We start from the raw sequence: 20,616 nt of genomic DNA, 5'->3' as shown, positions 1-20,616 counted from the left end.
AGCCAATGAAGAGTTTTCAGAACGGGAGTGATGTGGGAGAATTTTGGAAGGTGAAGGATAAGACGGGCGGCCTGGTTCTGAACAGCCTGTAGGCGGCGAAGTTCGTACGCTGGAATGCCAACGTACAGGCTGTTCCCGTAATCAAGACAGGAAAGAACCATGGCCAAAATAATGAGTTTAAGGGCGTCAGAAGAGAAAAAAACGGGACACCTTTCGGATGATTCGGAGGGAAAGGAAACAGGAGGAAACAACTGAGCTGATCTGGGCATGCATAGAGAGATCCCGACTGACTCTAATGCCCAAGGTCTTTGCCGAGGCCGCTGGTAAAGGTGGAGGGCCAGAGATGGAGGGCCAGAAAGCAGTCGACCAAGGGGAAGAAGAAGGGCCAGTCAAGACCAACTCCGTCTTGTCCAGATTGAGCTTTAGTTGGTTCCGATTCATCCAATCTGAAATAAAAACCAAAGTGTAGTGAAATTTGGGTGGGGAGTGCAAGGGAGAAGAAAGATCAAAAACTATCTGGAGGTCATCCGCGTAGTTGTACACGGAGACCCCCATATCAAGAAGGGAAAGAATAAGAGGACGGATATAAAGATTCAAAAGAAGGGGGGACAAAGAAGAGCCTTGGGGAACTCCACAGGGGACCAAGCGGGAAGGAGCAGAATACCCGGAGAGATGAACCGCCTGGGTTCGGTCTTTAAGAAAAGAGGCGAGCCAGGAGAGGGCAGTACCCTGAATGCCCGCTGCGCTGACACGGTCGAGAAGGATGGCATGGTCGACCGTGTCAAACGCAGCGGACAGATCGAGGAGCACCAAGGCTTGGGGCAAGTTAGAATCTGCCTTACTCTTTAGCTCGTCCAAGACAGACAGGACAACAGACTCGGTGGAGTGAGCCGGTCGGAAGCCCGCTTGGTGGGAGGCCAGGAGGTGGTTGTCCTCGATGTAGGAAGAGAGACAAGAAGTGATGTAGCTCTCCAGGATCTTTCCGAGGTAGGGGAGACGGGAAATAGGCCTAAAGTTAGAGGGGAGGGAAGGGTCTAGACCAGGTTTTTTTTTAAAATAGGACGAACTATGGCGGATTTGAAATACTTGGGGACCGAACCAGAGGAAATGGAGAAATTAAGAAGAGAAAGAGGAGGGTCGGGGCAATGGGTGAAAAATACTTTCAGGAAGCGGGCAGGCGCACAATCGGCTGGGGAACCGGACTTTACTTTCTGGAGTAGGGCCAAGAACACAGCCAAGGAGATAGGGGGAAACTGATTGAGAGAAATAGAGGACAGAGAGGGGACAGAGGGAAGAGGGCACGGAGAGACAGAGGGGATATTAGATGTGATCTTGGCAATCTTCTCCAGAAAGAAGTCATTAAGAGAAAGACAAAGATCTTGGGAAGGAATAGTGGTCAAGTTGGCTCTGTCGGATGCAACAAGATTGCGAACTATAGAGAAAATCTCCTTAGGTTTATTGGCTGAAAGGGATATTCTTTCCGAGAAGTAGGTGGTTTTGGCTTGCAGTATGGCTTTTTTGTAACACGCTAAAAGCATTTTATATTTGGCTCGCAAATCAGGGCAGTATTTACGCCTCCAATGACGTTCAGAGCGTCTAAGGTCCAGTTTGAGGATTTTTAGTTCATCTGAAAACCATTTTTGAGCGTCATGGGGGCGACAGATCTTGACTCTCCTGAAATCGCAAGAGGAGGACAGCCAATGGTTTACGGCATCTACTTGACGGTCAATAGGGAGATTGCATAGGTCGGGGCCAGAAGAAGCAAGGGAGACACACAAAGAGTCAAGGTCCACCCGATTCCAATTACGGGCCACGATGTTTTTAGGTAGGGGGGCCTCTCTTGCGTTCTGAGCTCAATGGAAAAGGAAATCAGTGAATGATCGGACCAAGTGCAGGGAAGGACGATGGGGGGGGGGGGATGGGACAATTAACTGACCAGATTTGGTCCAAGACATGACCGTGAATGTGAGTGGGAGAGTGAATGTGGGAGGAGAAATTAAGAGACTGAAGGGTGGCAGAGAAATCCTTAGAAGACCGATCTTCTCTGGGGTCGCCCGGCCAATAATTAAAGTCCCCTAGAAGAAGCACAGAGGAGTTATTGACAACGAGCGTAGCCAGAAGTTCCTGGAGAGCAGGAACAAAGGAGGACATATGCTGCGGAGGGCGATAGAAAAGGGCTATAGTAAGAGGAGCCCTAGAATTGACAGAAGGGGACACTAGGAAATCTACTCCACACATGGGAGGATAAGAGAGTGAGTGAAACTGGAGACTGGAGCGGATGATCATCGCCACTCCCCCCCCCCCCCCCCCCGAGTTTACCAGCGGGACGATCCGCCCGAAGAGCATAGTAAGAGTTGGGGAGGGCAGAGAGGAGATCAGGAAGGGAATCGGCGGAGAACCAAGTCTCCGTGAGGAAGAGAAAGTCAGGGGCATCAGTGTCTAATAAATTAAAAATCTCCAGCTGATGTCTACCCGCAGATCTAGTATTGAGTAGGTAGGCAGTAGCCGTGCTAGAGAAGGGGAGGGGAGAAGAAACCAAAATGGGACAGGACTGGGACAAGGGGGAAGATGACGTGGGTAAGGGTAGTGGGATTGAGGGGGATAAGATGTCCAGGGCAATAATGCGCTGAAGCAGAGGAGGGTCAATGCCCTGACCGTTATTGAAGGACAGGAGTTGAGCTGGGGTATAAGGTAGGGGAAGGGCAGGGTCCATGGCCCCTAGTCCCTGCCGGTCGCGGACGGGCGCAGACGGGCTTGCCTTTGGCGCGCCCTTCCGCTGCGCGACTGGTGGAAACACATTGTTTTATGGAGGGGATAAGCGGAAGGGGCGTGGCCTGTAGGAGGTGGGCGTGGCCTGAGGCCTCTGGGGGATGGCGGCGGAAGGGTGGTGGCCCGCAGCAGCGCTCGATTCAGCTGCGCGGGAGTGCCCAGAGCATAGGGATGTCCGTAAGGGCCTCATTGAACGGCAGCAGGGGCTCCGAAGAGGTCACTGCCGGCTGAATCACCTCGGTCAGGTTAGTCCTGACCGCCACCGTAGGTAGCTCAATGTTCAGAGCCTCGGCTGCCCTACGCTACACCACTGCGTAAGACGCACCCTCCTCCGTAGCCACAGTAGGGGAAGAAAGCAGCCAAGGTCACAGGAGGTATCCAGACCACTGGCGTCAAACTCCACTCTCCAGTCCGGTTCCTCGCACTGGTCTGCAAGAGGGTCCGCAGACCCCTCCCAGTCCTCCTCACCCTCTCCTGGTAGCCACTCAGGGTGGTAAGAAATATGAGGAGAGACAAGGGGTACAAAAGTACTGTTCGGCGCCGGGCCGGACGCCGTTGGTTCGGCTCCATGTTTTCGATGAGGGGGCGGCCAGGAACTACGCTGGCTGCGGACATTCCCAGCGTTGGAGGCGACAGAGTTGTTGTCACTGGATTCCTTGGGGCCCTGCCGCGCCGAAGCCGCCGGCATCGAAGGCCAGAATCCCCAACCAAGTCCGTGGGGCCCGACGGTGGAGTCGGACTGTGCAAAGAAGGAGTGCAAAGCTTTGTTAATGCTTCGAAGCTGGGCAGTGGTCGCTCTGGCTCCCGGAAAGGGATGGAAGGCCCTGTGGGCAGAGCCGGACTAACTTCCGCATTCCCACGTCATGTCATCCGACAGACGGGGAGAAAGGGAAGAGCGATGGTGCTTCTTCGCGCCTTCTTGTGCTTAGACTTACCCGAAGACTTCGATGACAAAGGATGGTGGTGGCTCCGTGACCTGCCCCGCGACCAGGCCCCCCGAATGCCAGAAGCTTTCAGGACCGCTTCTGCTAAGACTTCGGGTTTATGGCACGGCAGTCTGAGGACGACTTCAAGTTGTGGTCACGCTCCAGGCACCAAAGGCACATGAAGTGCGGGTCCGTGACCGACATCAATTTGTGACTGGAGTCACAAGCCTTAAAGCTGGTCGGACGTGACATCCCTCGTGCACCAGGAGTCGATCGACTCAAAAAAAGGTGTCGCAAAAACGGAGTCGAAAAGTGACTCAAGGTACTGCTCGATCCGGACCTACGCTGGATTGCGCAGAAAAAAAACTGACGTTAGCGCAAGAGGGGGTCGTCTAAGTAGATACCGCAACATCATCCTGGCGACCATGACGAACGCGGAGTCGACCAACGCCACCTATCGACACGCAGGGGTACTGCTACGAAAAATTCTCCGGATCCAGTCTGATGCCTGGGGTAATTCTAAGGTAAGGAATCTATAACTAATAGTCTCTTTCAGATAATAAAGATCACTTTGTTCAGATGGAACTGAAATAGGACTGTTGAGATGAAGGGATCAGAACCAAAGAATCATTATTTCTCTATGGAAGATCGTGGAAGATTATGAAGCAGAAAGCACTTGCAGCTCACTTCTAGTTGATACTTAGGTCACCAAGAAGTCTTTCTTGAAAGAAGCTGTCACGGAAGGCCACAAGCTTAAACTAACTTAAAGTCAGTTCTGTGTTGCATTTCAGTGCCAAGAGGCAGTGGGTGTCAAACTGACGAAACAGAGGCATTTGTTTTGTTCAGATTAGTGGATGGGGAAGGACTCCCCAGATCTCCAACAGCAGGCCCAAAAAGCCCTAGTAGGCTTTACCGGTGCCCACCTATATCTCCAGGGAAATCTGGTGCTTCAAAGCATATCTAAATATTCGAAATGTTCCCAATTGAAGTACAGGATGATCATAATATAAACACCATCATAGCTAAACCAGCATAGCATAAAATACTAAAGCGGACCCAATGATGGTAATTAAAACCTGCAGTAATTTGGAATTGTGATTTAAGTAAACATTCGTGTTTAGTTTGCAGTAAAATGATACAATATATGTGAACTCTTCCCTAAGAAAAGTTTCAGATTTTCCAACAATTATACTAGATGGGTACTCAATATATTGTCACCAGCCAAAGGTAACAAGCATTTGCAATGCAATAGGTCTTGCATTTGCAAGATTTTGACCGATTGGCATTGTAAATTACAATGCCTTTTATATATGTGTTTAAACAAACCTGCAATAATAAAAGGCATTGTTATTTACAATACCAATAGGTCAAAGTTCCTAAAAATTACACCTATTGCATTTATGACTGCTATTCAGCGCAAAAGAAGCAGAGCGACCCTGCCAGTGATCCTGTGCACAAAGATGTCTACGTACTCACAGGACTGGAGCCATCAACAGTAGGTAATGGCGGTGAGGTGCGCTCGGCCCACTCTAAAACGTCCAACACAGAGACTGGCAGCAAGCAGCACCGAGACAAGCAACAGAGATGCTGTTGCTCCTCCCTTGCCAAAGCTGGCATCCAGCGAGTGTGTGGTGCCGTGCACCGCGGACCATGCACATCACCTGTCCGGGCGCGTGCACATATCCTGTACCCCTTCGGCAGCTAAAACAACAACAATAGATATCGGCATAGCAAGCAGCGCATGCGTTGCGTCGCTAGGCGAGACATAAAAAACTCAAACAAATCAAACCACCAAGACACCTGAACACATAGCATGGGATGCTAAACTCAAAAAGCAGCTTTCTGTAAACTGAAACCAGTGGTTGAATTAAATTCACATAGCCATTTAATTTAGTCCCACGACCACAATGGGCATTTTACAAAATCAAGAAGAAGGACAGTGTAAAACCATAGTTAACTGCACTTAACAAACCTGTTTTTTGTTCTCTGGTAGGTCCTCCTCCATTGGCTCTGGTTTGGATTCTTTCTTTTTGGGCTGTGGAGGTGGAGGTGACGCTACAGTTTCTTCATCATCGTCATCTACATTTCCCAAGTCTACTCCAAGAAGCACACTAAGTGTAGTCATGACTCGAGGGTCCTGCAACTTCCTGTAATAAATATTAATATCATGAATCCCCAATGCAGTTTATGTGAAAAGTTAACAGTTAAGGCAGAGGCATTTTGATTCATTGTTAGATAACACATTCAAGCTGAGGAAATATTCACATCCACTCATTCTACTTCCAACCCAGATTTATTACTGCCCTTAGTTTTCTTAGACAAACAGTGCAAAACAGGAATCTAGAAAGGATGCTTACAGGCACTGGCGAGAAGCAATCCAGCATGCCCCTCATTACCTGAAGCAAAGGGTTTAAATGAGCAATAGCAAAGAGGAAAACCATGTCCCATGATGTACAAGCGAAGGACTGCCTTTCTTCTTGCAGATGAATATAGGCGGGTAGAATGCCTTGATCATTAGCACACATACTGAACCTTCAGGACACATGCTTTGAGGTCAGCTGAATACACGTTTTGTGTTTCATTACATTTGCTTCTTTGGAAAGGTCACTCAAGCAAAAGTCTGTCTACTTCACATAGAAGAGCACAGGACTAGCCAGGCTCTTTTCAGTAACCACAATCAAATTGCATAGTGAAGGCTATATTTTTCTGCCTCACTAAGAACCAAATTGTTCATTTACAAGATGGGGGCAAATTCAGTACACTGGATGTCTGTCAACAATATTGGTATTGGACAATAAATACAGTTTTATTACACAGGTGCAATGGGGTACGCAACTTGGCTTATCACAGAAGTAATTTGCCAAACCAAAAACTATAGAAAGAAGGAGATGCTGGTAAATGGGAGCCACAGGGCCCAAAATTGTTAACCCAAAGAACAGGGTTTCATGTTATGATTCACTTACTTAAAATTTGCACGTTTTATCCAATAGACTAAAAACATCCATATTAACAGGGATATTCACTTACGTTCCAAGGTCAGAAGGCTTGTTCTTGAGTTGCTCAATGAGTTCCTTGTAGCTAGGATCATTGAGCAGTGCTCTCGTTCTGGGATCACTCTCCAGTTTCTGATAAAGGTTTGGTGCATTAAAAGGGTTCATAAACTTTCTTTCTGTTGACAAGGAGAAAGAAGGAAACAGGCTGTGATGTAACTGCACAAAAGCAAGCTTATACCAAAAAAAAGTATAAACTCTTTTCTTACAAGAGCATGTGGTTTGCATAAAAACAGCATACAATACAAATTACGTTAAAACAATTAAGACAATGAGGCACACACTAAAGTGGCAAAGTGCATGGAGCAGTCTGAATGCAGACTAGGAGCTGTGCAAACTTTTTTTTTTAATGGATCATATGGGCAGCTTGTGGTGCGCTGGATAGGGGATAGGTGTAAAAGGAAGATAACGTTGACCATTTAGTAGAGGAAAAGTAATTAAGGGCCCCGGCCACAACAAGAAATTCGGTATTAAACTATAGCGAAGCAGTCTCAAGATCGATAACTTGCAACACAGTGGAAATTATCTAGCAACAGATACTCTAGCCATCCACAGTAAAAGCTTAGCAGCGTATCTACACCAAAATCTCTGCCTGGTTAGGAACAACAACAATATACTTATCGTCAGTAACGCTCTTTCTGGGGGATATTCCAACTGCAGTCCTCACACCTTGTGAATACCCTTAAGGCGCCACACTGGATCCGGAGATTGTTCTCAGTCATTACCTCATGAACCGATAGTTGTGTACATCTGCATCGGATCCGTCCTGCTTACCTACCACCCCCGTTGTGACATTAAAGCTACCTCTGCACACTGAAATCAGTTTCTTTTAGGTGACTGTCCGCGCCATTCGACGTGAAGCCTTAGTAATCAGATTGTGCCAGTGAGCAGATCTTCAGTTGAAATCTACTGGACCAGAAGAGTCCGTTCCACAGTAAAGGAAGGACTTTGGCTCGGTGAGGAATCTAGGATTAGATAGAGTCCACACCAGAAAGGTAAGATGCTTTTTTCTTCTGATGGATACTATTAACTGCAGATTCCTCACCTTCTGAATAAATACCACTGCAGTACCTCCCCAGGTGACGGGTCTGTGGAAGGGCTCAGATCATGAAATCCTGCAAGACATAATGTGTATGGAGCCACTCCCAGTGAACATGGCTATCCATGTCGTAGTGCTTCATGAATGTGTGAACTGACACACACGTTGCAGACTGCAAATTGTCAAAGAATGGCCCTCTATGTGCCAGTGCTGTGGTAGCAGCTTTTGTTCTGGAATAATGTGCCCGTAGGCATTTACATTTTTGCACAGCTTTCCCTTTCCTCATCACAGAGATGGTCATAAAAGGTTGACCGTCCATTCCAATAGCCCTTGGTACGATCAATGTATAAATTCATAGCTCTTAGTGTCTAGAAGATGAAGCATCTCCTCTTTGGATGGCAGAGAAGGAGCAAAGAAAGCCAGAAGAGAAATAGACTACCCAATGTGGAAAGGTATGACTACTTTCCGAAGGAATGCTGCTTTGGTCCTCCACACTTACTTGTCTGGGAAGGTAGTGGTGTATGGTTGATGGACAGAGTGCTTGCAGCTCACTCACACACCAAGCTGATGTGATTCCTATGTGGAACATGGTGTTCAATGTGAGCTACCACAGAGTGCAACTGTGCATTGGTTGACTAGGGTGCCCATATGAAATGTGAACCAGATTGAGGTCCACTGGGGCATCAGAAACGTTTCGGCAGAACACGTCAACCCTTTTGAGCAATGCATCCCAACAGGTGATTTAAACAGATGGCTGATCAGGTAATCCTAATAAAACTGATAAATCTTTAACTGTTGCCACAGCAAGGGCTTACTGGGCCAAGTGACAACCTAGAGTACTACATCAGACAACTGACATTGTAAGGATTTTATATGTCGGGAAAAACACCACGCAACAAACTTGTCTAAGCATGCTGCAGGGATGTCTCAGTAGAGGGACACCTGGTTGTCAATATGACAGACTAGTTCGGAAGGGAGATCAAAGGCTGTAAACTGTCATCACTCAATCTCCATTCAAGGAGGTATAAGTTGTGCAGGTTCAAGTGCAGGACCCTGTCCTGCTGCTGTGGAGACAGACAGAAAAACCTCCTGAAGAGGCAGCCAAAATGATGGACTCAAGGTCAGAAGTTCTGGATACCACACTCCCTGGCCCAGTCCAGAACTACTACGATAAATTGGGCCCAGTCATTCCTGATATTCAGAAATCTGGTCAGAGGAGGTAGAGGCGTAAGGCTTACAGGAGCACCGACATCTAATCTGGATGAAAGACATCTGCAAATAAAACCTGCCTTGGGAACTCAAACGTGCCAACGTTTCGACACTGCGCTTTCTAGGAGGTAGCAGATTCTCTTCACTGCTGGAAGACACCCTGTGTCCCCACTGAGTGAGGTCACCATTTGCGAGGCAACATTGGCAGAGTTTGCCCACCCTGGCATTTAAAAATCCTGTACGGTTCGACTAGGGAGATTTCACGAACGATCCAGTCAGGTTCAGGTACGCAGAACCTCCTGGCAATGGGCCCAAGACCTCGCTCTGCCCAACCTGTTGCAGTAGGACATGGCAGTAGTGTTGTCCGTGAAGACCTGCACCCATTCTCCTTGATGGTCGGGTGAAAGTCTTTAAGTACCAAGTGAATGGTTCAAATCCAACAGACTGATATGGAAGCAGGTCTGTCAATGACAGGAGTCCTCTGCTGTCACACATGACCTTCCCAAACCAGCAACGATACATCCATCACAACCCTTACTTCAGGATGGGACATGGAAAGGGGTCTACCACAAACTGAATTGTGGTACAACAGCCACAAAAGCAGCTATTTACTAGCTTCCTCCAACACCTGGCTGGAATCTGAGAGGGTCCCTTGGTACCAAGACCGGTAAGACTTCGATTCCCACTGCAGAGCCTGTTCGTTAGTAGGATACAGGAGCCAAGAGGCTAAGAAGAATAGGAGCCATTCTCATTGAGACCCAGGGGAAATATTGAGATCGTAGCCTGAATATCTTTTTATTTTCTTATTGTTTTTTTTTCTTTTTTGGTAAAGGAGACAGAAACATGCGACAATCCCGCACAACTTCCCACACAGGGGGCAAGCAAAGAGGCAGAACAAACCGGAAGGCACGTAGTCTAGAGAGGCATCGCGGCCTAGCCCGGAGGGGCAGTCCAAAGAAGCAATAATACATTCCCAGGCTACGGCTATATAAGGACCACAGAAGCAAAAGCAGAGTCGGGGTGGGTAGCTCTGAGGCCATATAGATCGAAACAGATATGCCGTATACAGTGCGTTGGGTCTCTGTGTGCCTCAGCCATGGTGTAGGATGTCACAATAACATGAACCAAGAAGCAGGAGACTATAAATGAATAAAATGGCGCCCTTCATGGCAGAGGTCCACAATAGAAAGACCTCGAAGGGAGCGGGAGGCCTCGTGGCTGCATCTCCTACCGCTGGAGACAAAGCCCAATGGAGCAGCTGTACATGGTGGAATCGTTCGGACAGTGGGACTCCGTAGTTCCGCATGCAATTTTCAAAAGTAAGCGGGGCATGGCCATGAAACAAGTGCGTGAGGGCACGACAGCCCCCCTCTCTCCAGACATCAAAGGGGCCTTCTCGTAGGGCCGGCGGAAAAGCCGGGTTGAAGTGTATTGGCGTAAAGGGAGACGGGAACGACGTCCAGCGTTCATCCCCAGACACAGAGTCCCAGACCTTCAGGGTAGTGCTGGTGGGAGTACTGATGTACGCGTTCTTGGGTCGATCTCCCTTGGGTTTCCAAGCCAAGTCCCATATCGTTCTTCCAGCTACGTTCCTGTCCATATGCAGCCAATGTTTCTCCGAGGTCTGTTGAGACCACTCAACCAAGACCCGCAATTGCGCAGCTTTGTAGTAGAGGTGCATGTTGGGGAGTCCCACTCCCCCTTCCTTCCGCGGTCGACGGAGAGTAGTAAAGGAAAACCGCGCCCTGCCCCCCTGCCAGATGAACCGAAGCATCTGTGTTTTGAGACGCCGGAAAAAGTCTAGCTCTAGGGGAATAGGGAGTGCCTGGAAGAGATATAGGAACTTGGGGAGAGGAACCATCCTGAGTGCATGGATTCTACCCAGCCACGATATGTACTTCGGCCTCCAGCGCCTCAGGTCGCCCTGTATCGTTGCCAATAACGGGGGGAAATTTGCGGAGTACAATTTCCCTATCATGGGAGTCAAATGGATCCCCAGGTACAGAATGAAGTTGGAGGTCCATGGCAGCGGCGTGAGCGGGCACAGTCGGTCCACCTCCGCCGAGGAGAGCATGAGGTTGAGAACTTAGGATTTATCATATTTGACCCTGAAGCCGGCCACTTCCTCGAAGCGCAACAAGGCTTCTCGGACGCGAGGAAGAGAGTGAGCAGGATCCATAAGAGAGAGGAGAATGTCGTCAGCGAATAGAGTAATCTTGTGCTGTTCCCCTGTGAAGGGGAGTCCGCAAATCTCCCTGTGTTCCCATATCGCTAATGCTAATGGCTCAATGCTCAGAGCGAAACGCAGGGGGGAGAGGGGGCAGCCCTGTCTGGTGCCTCGGGAGTGCGAGAAAAACACAGATAGGTGGCCATTAACCGCTACTCTAGATCGGGGGCTGTTGTAGTTCGCCCTAATCATCGAGAGGAATGCAGCCGAGAAGCCAAAGGCTGACAAGGTGAGGAACAAGAAGCCCCAGTCCACCCGGTCGAAGGCTTTTTCTGCATCGCGGCCCACCAGGACTGCTGGAATTCTAAACCTATTAGCCTTCTCTATCAGATGTATCACTCTCCTAGTATTATCATGGGTCTGGCGCCCCTTAATGAATCCAGATTGGTCTGGATGAATGAGTGCCGGCATTAGGTCTTGGAGCCTACTCGCAATGATGGAGGAATACAATTTAGCATCTATATTGAGGAGGGCTATTGGCCTATATGAGGAGCATTTGGATGGATCCTTCCCCGATTTGGGGATAATCGAAATCACGGCCTCAGCCATGGATACCGACGTTTCCACTGCCTCAGCCATGCCGTTGAAAAGGCACACCAGAAAGTCGCTCACCTCGGCGGCAAAGGTCTGGTAAAAAAGAGCAGTATAGCCATCTGGCCCGGGCGCCTTATGGGGCTTCAGAGTTCTAATGGCTCCTAAAATTTCATCTCTAGTGAATGGGGCAGTGAGTAAGTCATTCCACTCCTTGGAGACCTGGGGCAGAGAAAGACCGCCCAAGTAGTCTCGCTGTTTCTCGGGGTCAAGGGCATCTCCCGCATAAAGCGCAGCATAGAATCGTCCGAAGAGATCAGCCTTGGCTTCGTCTCGGTGCTGCATAGTCCCCATCGCATCCCGGATACCCACTACGTAATCCTTCTCTCTCTTGTCCCGGAGTTGTCGAGCCAGATGCTTCCCCACCTTGTTCCCTTGGGAATAGGAGAGGCGCCGCAATTTCAGCAGGGTAAATTCCGCTCTGTTATTATAATGAGCTCTAAGCTTCCCCCGGACCGCCACCAGTGGTCAAAGTGTTAGTCTGGTAGGGTTCAGTTTATGCTCTTGCTCAAGAGTGGAGAGCTCCCTTTCCAACTCTTCCCGTTCCTTCCGCCGCAGCCTGTTAAGATTAGCATTGAGAGCCAAGCAGGTGCCCCTCATCGACGCCTTAAAAGCATCCCATGTGTTGAACACCGACGTATCGGTCACGGGGTTGAGATCAAAAAACTCCCGAATGGCCTTACGCAATTCCTTACACGAGGACTCGTCCCGGACAAGAGAGGCCGGTGGTCCAGGCGGGAATATGGAGTGATGAACATGGGAGAAGAATGTAAAGTCTCGAGAATGGGGATGGAGAGAACGCCACCCATCCACCAAACCCATGTCACCGACCAGCTGTTGCGTCTCAGCGGAGAACGGACCAGCATCGGATCTCTGAGGATGAGAGCTATCCATCTCCTTACGCCATACCAAATTAAAGTCTCCCATCAAAAACAGGACCCCCTCAACAAAGTCCTCCACCTTCTGTAGCAGGTCCCGAATGTAGCCATTTTGGCCCACATTCGGAACATACAGAACTACAAAGGTGCATAGTTTACCAAGCAGCAGGCCTTTAACCATGAGCCAGCGGCCCTCCTTGTCGCTACGCACACCCATAGGTTGGAAGTGGAGGACAGAGCGAAAGAGAAGGGCCACTCCCCTATGCTTCGTGAGAGCGGACGACCTATAAATAAGGGGAAACTGCTTATGTTTAAGACGGGACTCGTCCTTGCGCGCCAAATGAGTCTCCTGAAAACCCACCACATCCAGCTGATGATCAATTACATACTTCCACACCTTCTGACGTTTCTGCGGGGAATTCAAACCTTTTACATTCCATGTTCCAATGGTGAGCGGCATTACGAATTAGAGACCCTCCACTGGTAGACATTCAAGAATCCTCCAATCCACCCCCATCCGGAATGGCACACGCTCAAGTCATGTTAGTGCGCCACAGTAAGTAGTGTTGCCGAGAGCAGGCTCTGGGAGACCGCCTAGCGACCAACAGCCCGCCCTCCCCTCCCCTCCCCTCCCTCCAAGCCTCACTCCTCTCCATGTCCCAACCTCAAGGACCCGTGGGCTCCACCCCTCCACCCCTCCGCCCCTCCGCCCCTCTCTCAACCGCACCGGGATCCCAACACCACACATCCAGCAAGACAGCGAAGTCGATATTGCAGACACACAGTGCCCCAGAGCCCAGCCCTGACTGGCCAGAAGGCAGAAGCATAGCAAACCACATGTCGGAAGACGTACAGACCCACACATCACGGTCACCACCACTGCCCCCCCCCCCCCAACCCTCAACTCCCCCACCCTCCCCCAATAGACCACCCAAGTTCCCTCCCCACCCCCCCAAGATCCAGGAGCCCCACCAAAAAGCCAACAAAACAGAATGAAGCAACGAAGAGGGATATAAACAAGCCCACAACGAAAAATAGGGGGATGGACAATCCCAGTAGGTGGACGTTTGTAGGCACCCCCAGGGGATGGGAGTCGTGGCAACAGTTAATGTCCCCCCAGAAGTCCGGCCCGGGGTGTCATCTCAGAAAGTACATAGGTACCCACGGTACCTGAAAGGGGTTGTCCCCCCGGCGCCAACCAACCTTCCTCCCTGAGATTAGGCCGCTCCAGAGCTATCCTGCGACTGCGTCAATGTCACTGTCGCCACAGAGGCAACTGCTGCCCCCACTTTTTGCCAGGACGGGGAGCGCCGTCTCCGCCTCGACGGGGAGCGCCGTCTCAGCCTCGACGGGGAGCTACCCCCTCTCGGGGAGGGGGCAGCGTCATCCAAGCACAGGATGTCCTTGGCAGCCTGAAGGGATCTGATCTGAACTAATCCGTTTTGCCATCTGAAGATAAGGCGAAAGGGATGACCCCAGGAGTAGGCCACATTCTGGTCGCGCAGGAAAGCTGTGACAGGCCTAAACTTGCGCCTCTTCTGAAGTGTCGAGGCCGCCAAGTCTTGGAACAGCTGGGGATGAAGGTCCCGAAATTGCAAGGAAGGGATCCCTCGTGCTTTCCGAAGGATGCGTTCTTTAAGCTGGAAGTCGTGGATGCATAGCAGGATATCAGGGGGTGGAGCCCCCCCCGGCTCTCGGCAGACCAACTCTATGGACCCTGTCCATACAAATCTCATGAAGGTCTTCCTCGCCCAGGATCTGCAGAAAGAGGGCCTCCACGTAGCTCCGCAGATCTCCAGTTTCCCCATCCCAGGGCACGGCTCAGATGCGGAGGTTGTTGCGGCAGGACCTGTTTTCTAGGTCCTCCGCGTGGGCCTGGTAGTCCAAGTTCTGCTCTGTGAGACGAATCACATCCTGCTGGAGCACCTCCTCAGCCATACCCAAATCATGTTCCTCCAGCGTGGCCACCCGCTCTCCAATGCCATCAACATCTCTCCTCACCTCACGGAGGTCCGAAGCAAACTGGGAGCGAAGCTCCGAAATATCTTCCTTTATGGCAGAGAAAAGTTCCAACATGAAGGCTTTAGTGGCGGGTGCCTCATCGTCTTTTAGTTTGGGTGAAGTGCTGGGGCCAGGCGAAGCGGTCTGCTGGGCCCCCCTCGGTGGGGCATCCTTGCCCGGCTTCTCCTTACGGGGTTTGGTGGACATTGCGTCTCCGATAATCCCACTATACCAGATGGGGCGGCCGATTCGATCCCCCGTCGTGGGAGTAGATCGCTAGGAGCCGCTCCGAAGCGTCGCGTCGTCCGTCGTGCTCTGCAGGCCCCCACGTCAGTGTGGTACCAGCCACCTCGGGCTCAGGCAGCTCCCGCCAGAGTGCGTGCAGGGTGCATGCAGGGTGCAAGGGGCCTCAGCACGCCACCACCGGTGTCCCAGCCAGCGCTCTGTAGGTCCAACACGTCCGCCAGCTTATGTGAAGCCAGGGAGGGTGATCCAGGGAGCAACCAGGCCCCCCCAATCCAAGAAGCTACCAAGAAGGCACCAGCCGCGGTACGGGTCACCGCCCCAGCCCACCAGGCCCAGCGTCCAGATAGTCAAAGTAAACGTTGAGGCCTCAGGTGGCTAGAGAGGCAGGGGGGCCACCGGTTTACCCAGTCAAGGAGGCCCTGGGGGGCGCGCTCTTGATAAGCGCTCGTGGTAGGCTCCGCAAGTCACCCACAGCGTCCAGGAGGCGTCTAGCGTTGCCGCCGGTCACTCCCAAGGGCAAGGAGCACCGGAGTACCCCAGAGGGTCCCGCCGCATCACCCCAAAAGAGCAGGAGTCCCGGATCAGCGGTAGCGCAGAGCGAAGCAGGCCTCTAAAATCCCCAGAGGTCACGTCGGGACGGCGCCTCTGCTCCGCCGGTCGTGCTAGGCCCCAGGCAGGGTCCGGTCCGCGCCGGCCGATTCGCGCCCCCGATCGGGGCAGGGCTCTTGCGTTGCACCACTCCTCCCAGCGATGGCTGCTCCAGCAGTCCAGCCCCTCCTCCGGGCGAACCACACGTGCCGGGAAGCCGCGGCCTCAGGTAGTTTCCGTCACCGCCCCGCCTCTTCCCCAGGCGCGGCCGGCTTTCTGTTCACAGGCCGCTCCGGGTGCGGACCGCACGGCTCAAAGAGTCCTCCGGTGCGCTGGGGCACAGGCGACACCGGGACCGCTCGTTCTGGGCAGCACGTACTGGGCAGATGGGAGCCCCCCGTGGAACAGCCCCAGCCCGGGAGCCAGCGCCCGCCCTTCCGCTCGCTGGAGATCGACCAGGCCGCAGGTCGCCAGACAGGCCGCAAGTCCGATCTTCGCACTCCGGGCACTGGGAACGGAGCAGAAGGCACCAGAGGGGTCCCCGCTGCGGCGGGAAGGCAGCTCGTGCTCGCAGATCGCTCGTGGTGGCCGAGGAAGATAGCTAGTCAAGGCTAAGCAGGTAACGGCGCCGGAGGGACTTAGAGTCACGTCCTACTCCGCCGCCATCTTGGCCACGCCCCCCAGCCTGAATATCTTTGACTCATTGAGGCAGAGAGATGGCTCTGAACAGCACTGTGTACAGGATGGCTCCAACGAAAAGAAGCCTCTGTGATAGAGTCAGATGTGACTTAGGAGCGAAGTTCGAACACCACAGTGATGTCAACAAGTCCTCCATCGTCTGGAGGCAGTTAAAAAATGCTCGAGGTGAGCCCATCTTCAGCAACTAGTCATTGAGGTATGGGAAGAATTGTATTACCAACCTTCAGGGATAGGTAGTAACCACAGGGATCTCGTGACAACACCAGAGGGGCACTGCTAAGGCAGAAGGGAAGTACAGAAAACTGAAAGTGCTTGTTGCGTACCTGAAACCACAGGTAACCTCTGTTGAATTGCAGGAAGGGACATGGAAATTGGCATCCTGCAAATCCAACACCATCATCCAGTCTCCTGGATCAGGAGCAGCCAGAACTTTGGCCAGGCTGAGCATTTTTAACTTATTCTTCTTGAGAAAGAGGTTTGGAGGGTAAAGATCTAGAATGGGACTAAGGCATTAGTTCTTCTTTACTATTAGGAAGTAAAAGGAGAAGTAGCCAGTACAGATTTATGATGCCTGCACTCTTTTCTAGATCCCCCTTCTCAAAGAGAGTGTGAACTTACCTTCATAAAATAGACCAGTGGTCCTTCGGTATGCCCAGGCGTGGGTCCCTTGCTCAATTGGACACTGGATTCAAGCTAGCTGGGCTGATGAGGGGTGTTACCCCAAAACAAGTCCCAGGATGCTTGTTTCCAGTCCAGGGAAGACCTGGCTTGGCAGTTCTGTCTGGACTGTTCCCATTAGGCACAGGGTCAAGACTGATTTACATATGGCTGGGTCTGAACTGGGGTGGCGAAGTGCACAAAGAACGATGATGGATTAAACCCAGATCTGTGACTGGGGGAGGTGAGTGTCTGAAAAGTTTCAGCACTCCGTCCATCATCTCCTCTGGTTTGGTTTGTATGCTCTACCAACCACAGAGGTAATAGCTTATTCGGCTTCCAACTGAGAGGGAGTCCGCAGCGAAGTGCAAGTTAAACTGATTTTGCAGAAGAGGTGCAGCAACTTGGGGAGGGGAGAAGTTCGGTAGTTCGCCACACCTGGGAGCCTGGACGCTGACAGCCAGGTCCCGACCTCTACCTTGAAATGTTTGCCTTGAAATGTTTGTGAGGTCTGCTGTTGCTAAGGCAAGTTCTGCATTACCCCAGCTGCAAGTATCTTCCAAACCCTCAAAAGGGGGGATATTGCTGGAAAAACTACTGCACAGGTAAAGAGAACGAGGGAGCAAGCTGTGGCCTTGCTCTGTTAAAGCACTTGAAAGCCGAATCCTTCTGGTTTCTGAAGAGACTGTGCCATCAAATGACATATCCAACAATTGCTTATGGACATCACTCTGAAATCCTGTGGAGCGCATCAAGGTGTGCTACCAAAGCACCACAATGGTGGCAACTGCCCAATCAATTGTGTCCAAGTTCTAGACTACACTCATATGTAATGTTTAATTTGAGTGTGACACTGTTTTAGAAGTCTTGAAATTATTTACATCCCTCCTCGTTCTCTCGATCAACTGATCAATTCTTTACAAAGAACCTTGAATGTTTGGCACAAATAACCGTTTTTATTTTAATTAATTTCATGGTTTTGTCTCATGCATCTCAACCTAACATTGTTTTGGGAGCATATTTTGTAAAACGTAATTCTACTGTTAGGCATACCCTGCTTCAATACCCTTTTTCATGCAATTCAACAATCATCCAACTTTATTGAAACACTACCACACTTTAAGCATGTGCGATAATGACACTAGCTGCATGCCACGTTACTATTCACGTAGTAACTCTAAACTCCCTAGTGAGGGGAGCGGTCTAGTGTTCTTCTTTCACGTGTGGCTCCTTATAAATTCACTTCCGGGTCGTGTCTCACCACATTTCCGGTAAAAACGCGGTCCTGGAATCGAGAGAGAGATAGTCAGGACGTACTAGTCTGAGGTAAGTGAGAGGCTTTCTCCTTTTAAGAAGCTAGGATCTTCTGCTTTTTTTCTAGGATATTGTGAGGTTAACAATGAATTGTGTCTAATGTTCACACTTCTGGTTTGATTACAGCTGTTTATTCGCAGCGGTTGGCGCCAAATTGATTTGGTCTTGCCTTGATTGGGCGTACAGATACTCCATTAAAAGATTTGAAACGCGGCTCATATTGCCATGAATAAGACGTCTTTAGGATTCAATTGCCTTACATTGAGGTAAGATGTGGATTTGGCTATCCGTTTTGTATATTTTAATTAGCACTGACTGCTACTGATGTTTTTTTAGAATAGATATAGACTTTAAAAATTGTATATTTATAGTAGTTCTCTCCATACAGATGCACAGAATCAAAAGAGAACCTTTCAACGCTGAGAGGAAACTTTCTTTAGGACCCACGGATAGGAAGCATCACCAGTTGCAAGGTGAGCATAATGCACTAGAGCCTATATATAGTATCACTTGGGACACTTGGTGTGTCAATATGTCTTATGATTACATTGGGCACTGCCTTACCATAGTGCCTTTTCTCTTTCTTGGTCCAAAGATTTGCTTTATTCTAGTGCAGGTAGGCTTGGATTTACCTAGTGTAGTTTGGGGAGACAATCCCTTAAAATTCTAGATGGCAGAGTTCCAGTGCCTATAATGTTGACTCTCACATTATTAAAACCCCACTTTGAAATAGGGGGTGTGAATCTCTATGTGCACTGGTTTTCTCACTGTTCACAAAAGGAATTTGTCTTCTTTACTTTTCACCCCAGATCTTGCACTTAGGTCTGTTATACCCTATGGACAATACTGGTTGTACCGCAAACAATGACTCACCCACACCTCGCGCTTACTTCACGCCACAATGAGGTTATTATGCCTAATGGTTCACATAATTAGGTGTCCCCAAACAAGAACTAAACAATGAACTTCATAGTGGATCATTTTTAATCTGCTACCTTTACTTTTGGTGCTTCCCTTCATCTGTTACGCTTATGTCGCTGCGTACCTCTGTATATACCAACTGTGGTATTTGCAGTAATTCTAACTTCATGCACACAAATCTGTGATATACATTATTTTCCATGTTTCCTTCCAGCCCTGAAGAAGTCGAGGGTTTTACACCCCATGGACGAAACACGTGGTGGCTGGCCTTTGAAGTAACACACAATTAAAATCAACACTTAAAGATGAAAACAGATGTTCTTTCTTGAATAACTATTTTACTGTATTTTGTCTACTTACTCATATGCGTTTGCACAGGATCTGTTGGTGTTAAAAGAATCTTTAACCCCTGGGTTTTCCAAAGGGCCTGCCGTGGCAGGGGCTGCAAGGCCGGCAGGCAGCTTCTGTAATCAACTACTCTGTGACAAGGCTCCAGGCATGGGCAATACCAAGACCTGGCCCGCTTCACCAACTTCCACCACACCAGAGGCCAGCGCTTCCAAGCAGAGGCGGCTCCAGGGGAGAAGCCTCCAACACCTCCTTTCTAAGCGTGCTCCGCCGACCGGGGAAATTATCCTTAAATTTATCCTGATAAGACAGCTGATGCTACTGTGCTATTAGCCAAAACTGATGGGGGAAATATTCGTGAGTGTCCTGGCCAGACGACGGTGCCCCGCGAGACTGTAAAGCGGAGATTCGGCGGCCGGAAGGAGGAGCCAGGGTGTGGCTGGGTGCGAGGCCATATGGGCCGCGGCGCTGCCTTGAAAATAGAGCCCGGTGCGGGGCGGCTAGATGCAGGCCGCGAGATGCTGATGTGATGAGGCTGGATCCACCCGGCGGCCACCCCGGACGCTACAGAAATAAAGAGGTGAGCACTGGTGGAAGAGGCGTGCATTCTTAGAATCGGGGCGGATTTACAATTTGGCGGACACGCTGCACAAACGCTGTAAATTGGACAAGATGGCGACACCTGGCAAACTTGACTCCTAGCGGTTGCGGCGGAGTGAAGCGCTGTGTGCACTGGGAGAGGCGCCGGGGCAGAAAAGTGACTATCCAGGTGAGAGCACGAGGCGACATTGTGGCGGCCGACCGGGACCAGTGGTGTCAGTGGTGAAAGGAGTTGCGAGCGGAGGAGCCGGGGGGGGCCGCGGGGTGCTGCCGGTCTGGGAAGCGATACTGCGACGCTAAATATGCTGCCCCCCCCCGCTTTGCAAACGTGAAAGATGCTGCAATAATACAATCTACTTGTGCCCTGCGCCCCCCTGGCTCCCCGTTGATGCTGCAGCTGCGGATTGAGTCACTGTGGGTGGGCTGACTGTGGTAAAGAGACTGGTGCACCTATGGCTGGGGCCACATTGAAGAGGGAAGACCTCCCAAATTGATAATCGCAGCAGGACCTGGAGCTAGCGATGTCGCTCCAGGAGGAGATTGGAGCGCTGCG

At 50.6% G+C, this 20,616-nt stretch overlaps 1 protein-coding gene across 1 annotated transcript in view; it reads right to left on the bottom strand.

Moving 5' to 3' along the window:
- Window positions 1-20,616, bottom strand: part of STIP1 (stress induced phosphoprotein 1) — a 199,906-nt gene that overhangs the window by 106,429 nt on the left and 72,861 nt on the right. The window contains exons 4-5 of the mRNA XM_078651644.1: window positions 6,723-6,864; window positions 5,668-5,842 (exon numbers count right to left, since the gene is read on the bottom strand). Coding sequence (XP_078507770.1) covers window positions 5,668-5,842; window positions 6,723-6,864 — 317 coding nt within the window. The remainder of the gene's footprint in view (window positions 1-5,667; window positions 5,843-6,722; window positions 6,865-20,616) is intronic.

This window comes from Lissotriton helveticus, chromosome 7 (genome assembly GCF_964261635.1).
Source record: "Lissotriton helveticus chromosome 7, aLisHel1.1, whole genome shotgun sequence".
Lineage (NCBI taxonomy): Eukaryota > Metazoa > Chordata > Amphibia > Caudata > Salamandridae > Lissotriton > Lissotriton helveticus.
This window is presented reverse-complemented; position numbering and strand designations above follow the sequence as displayed.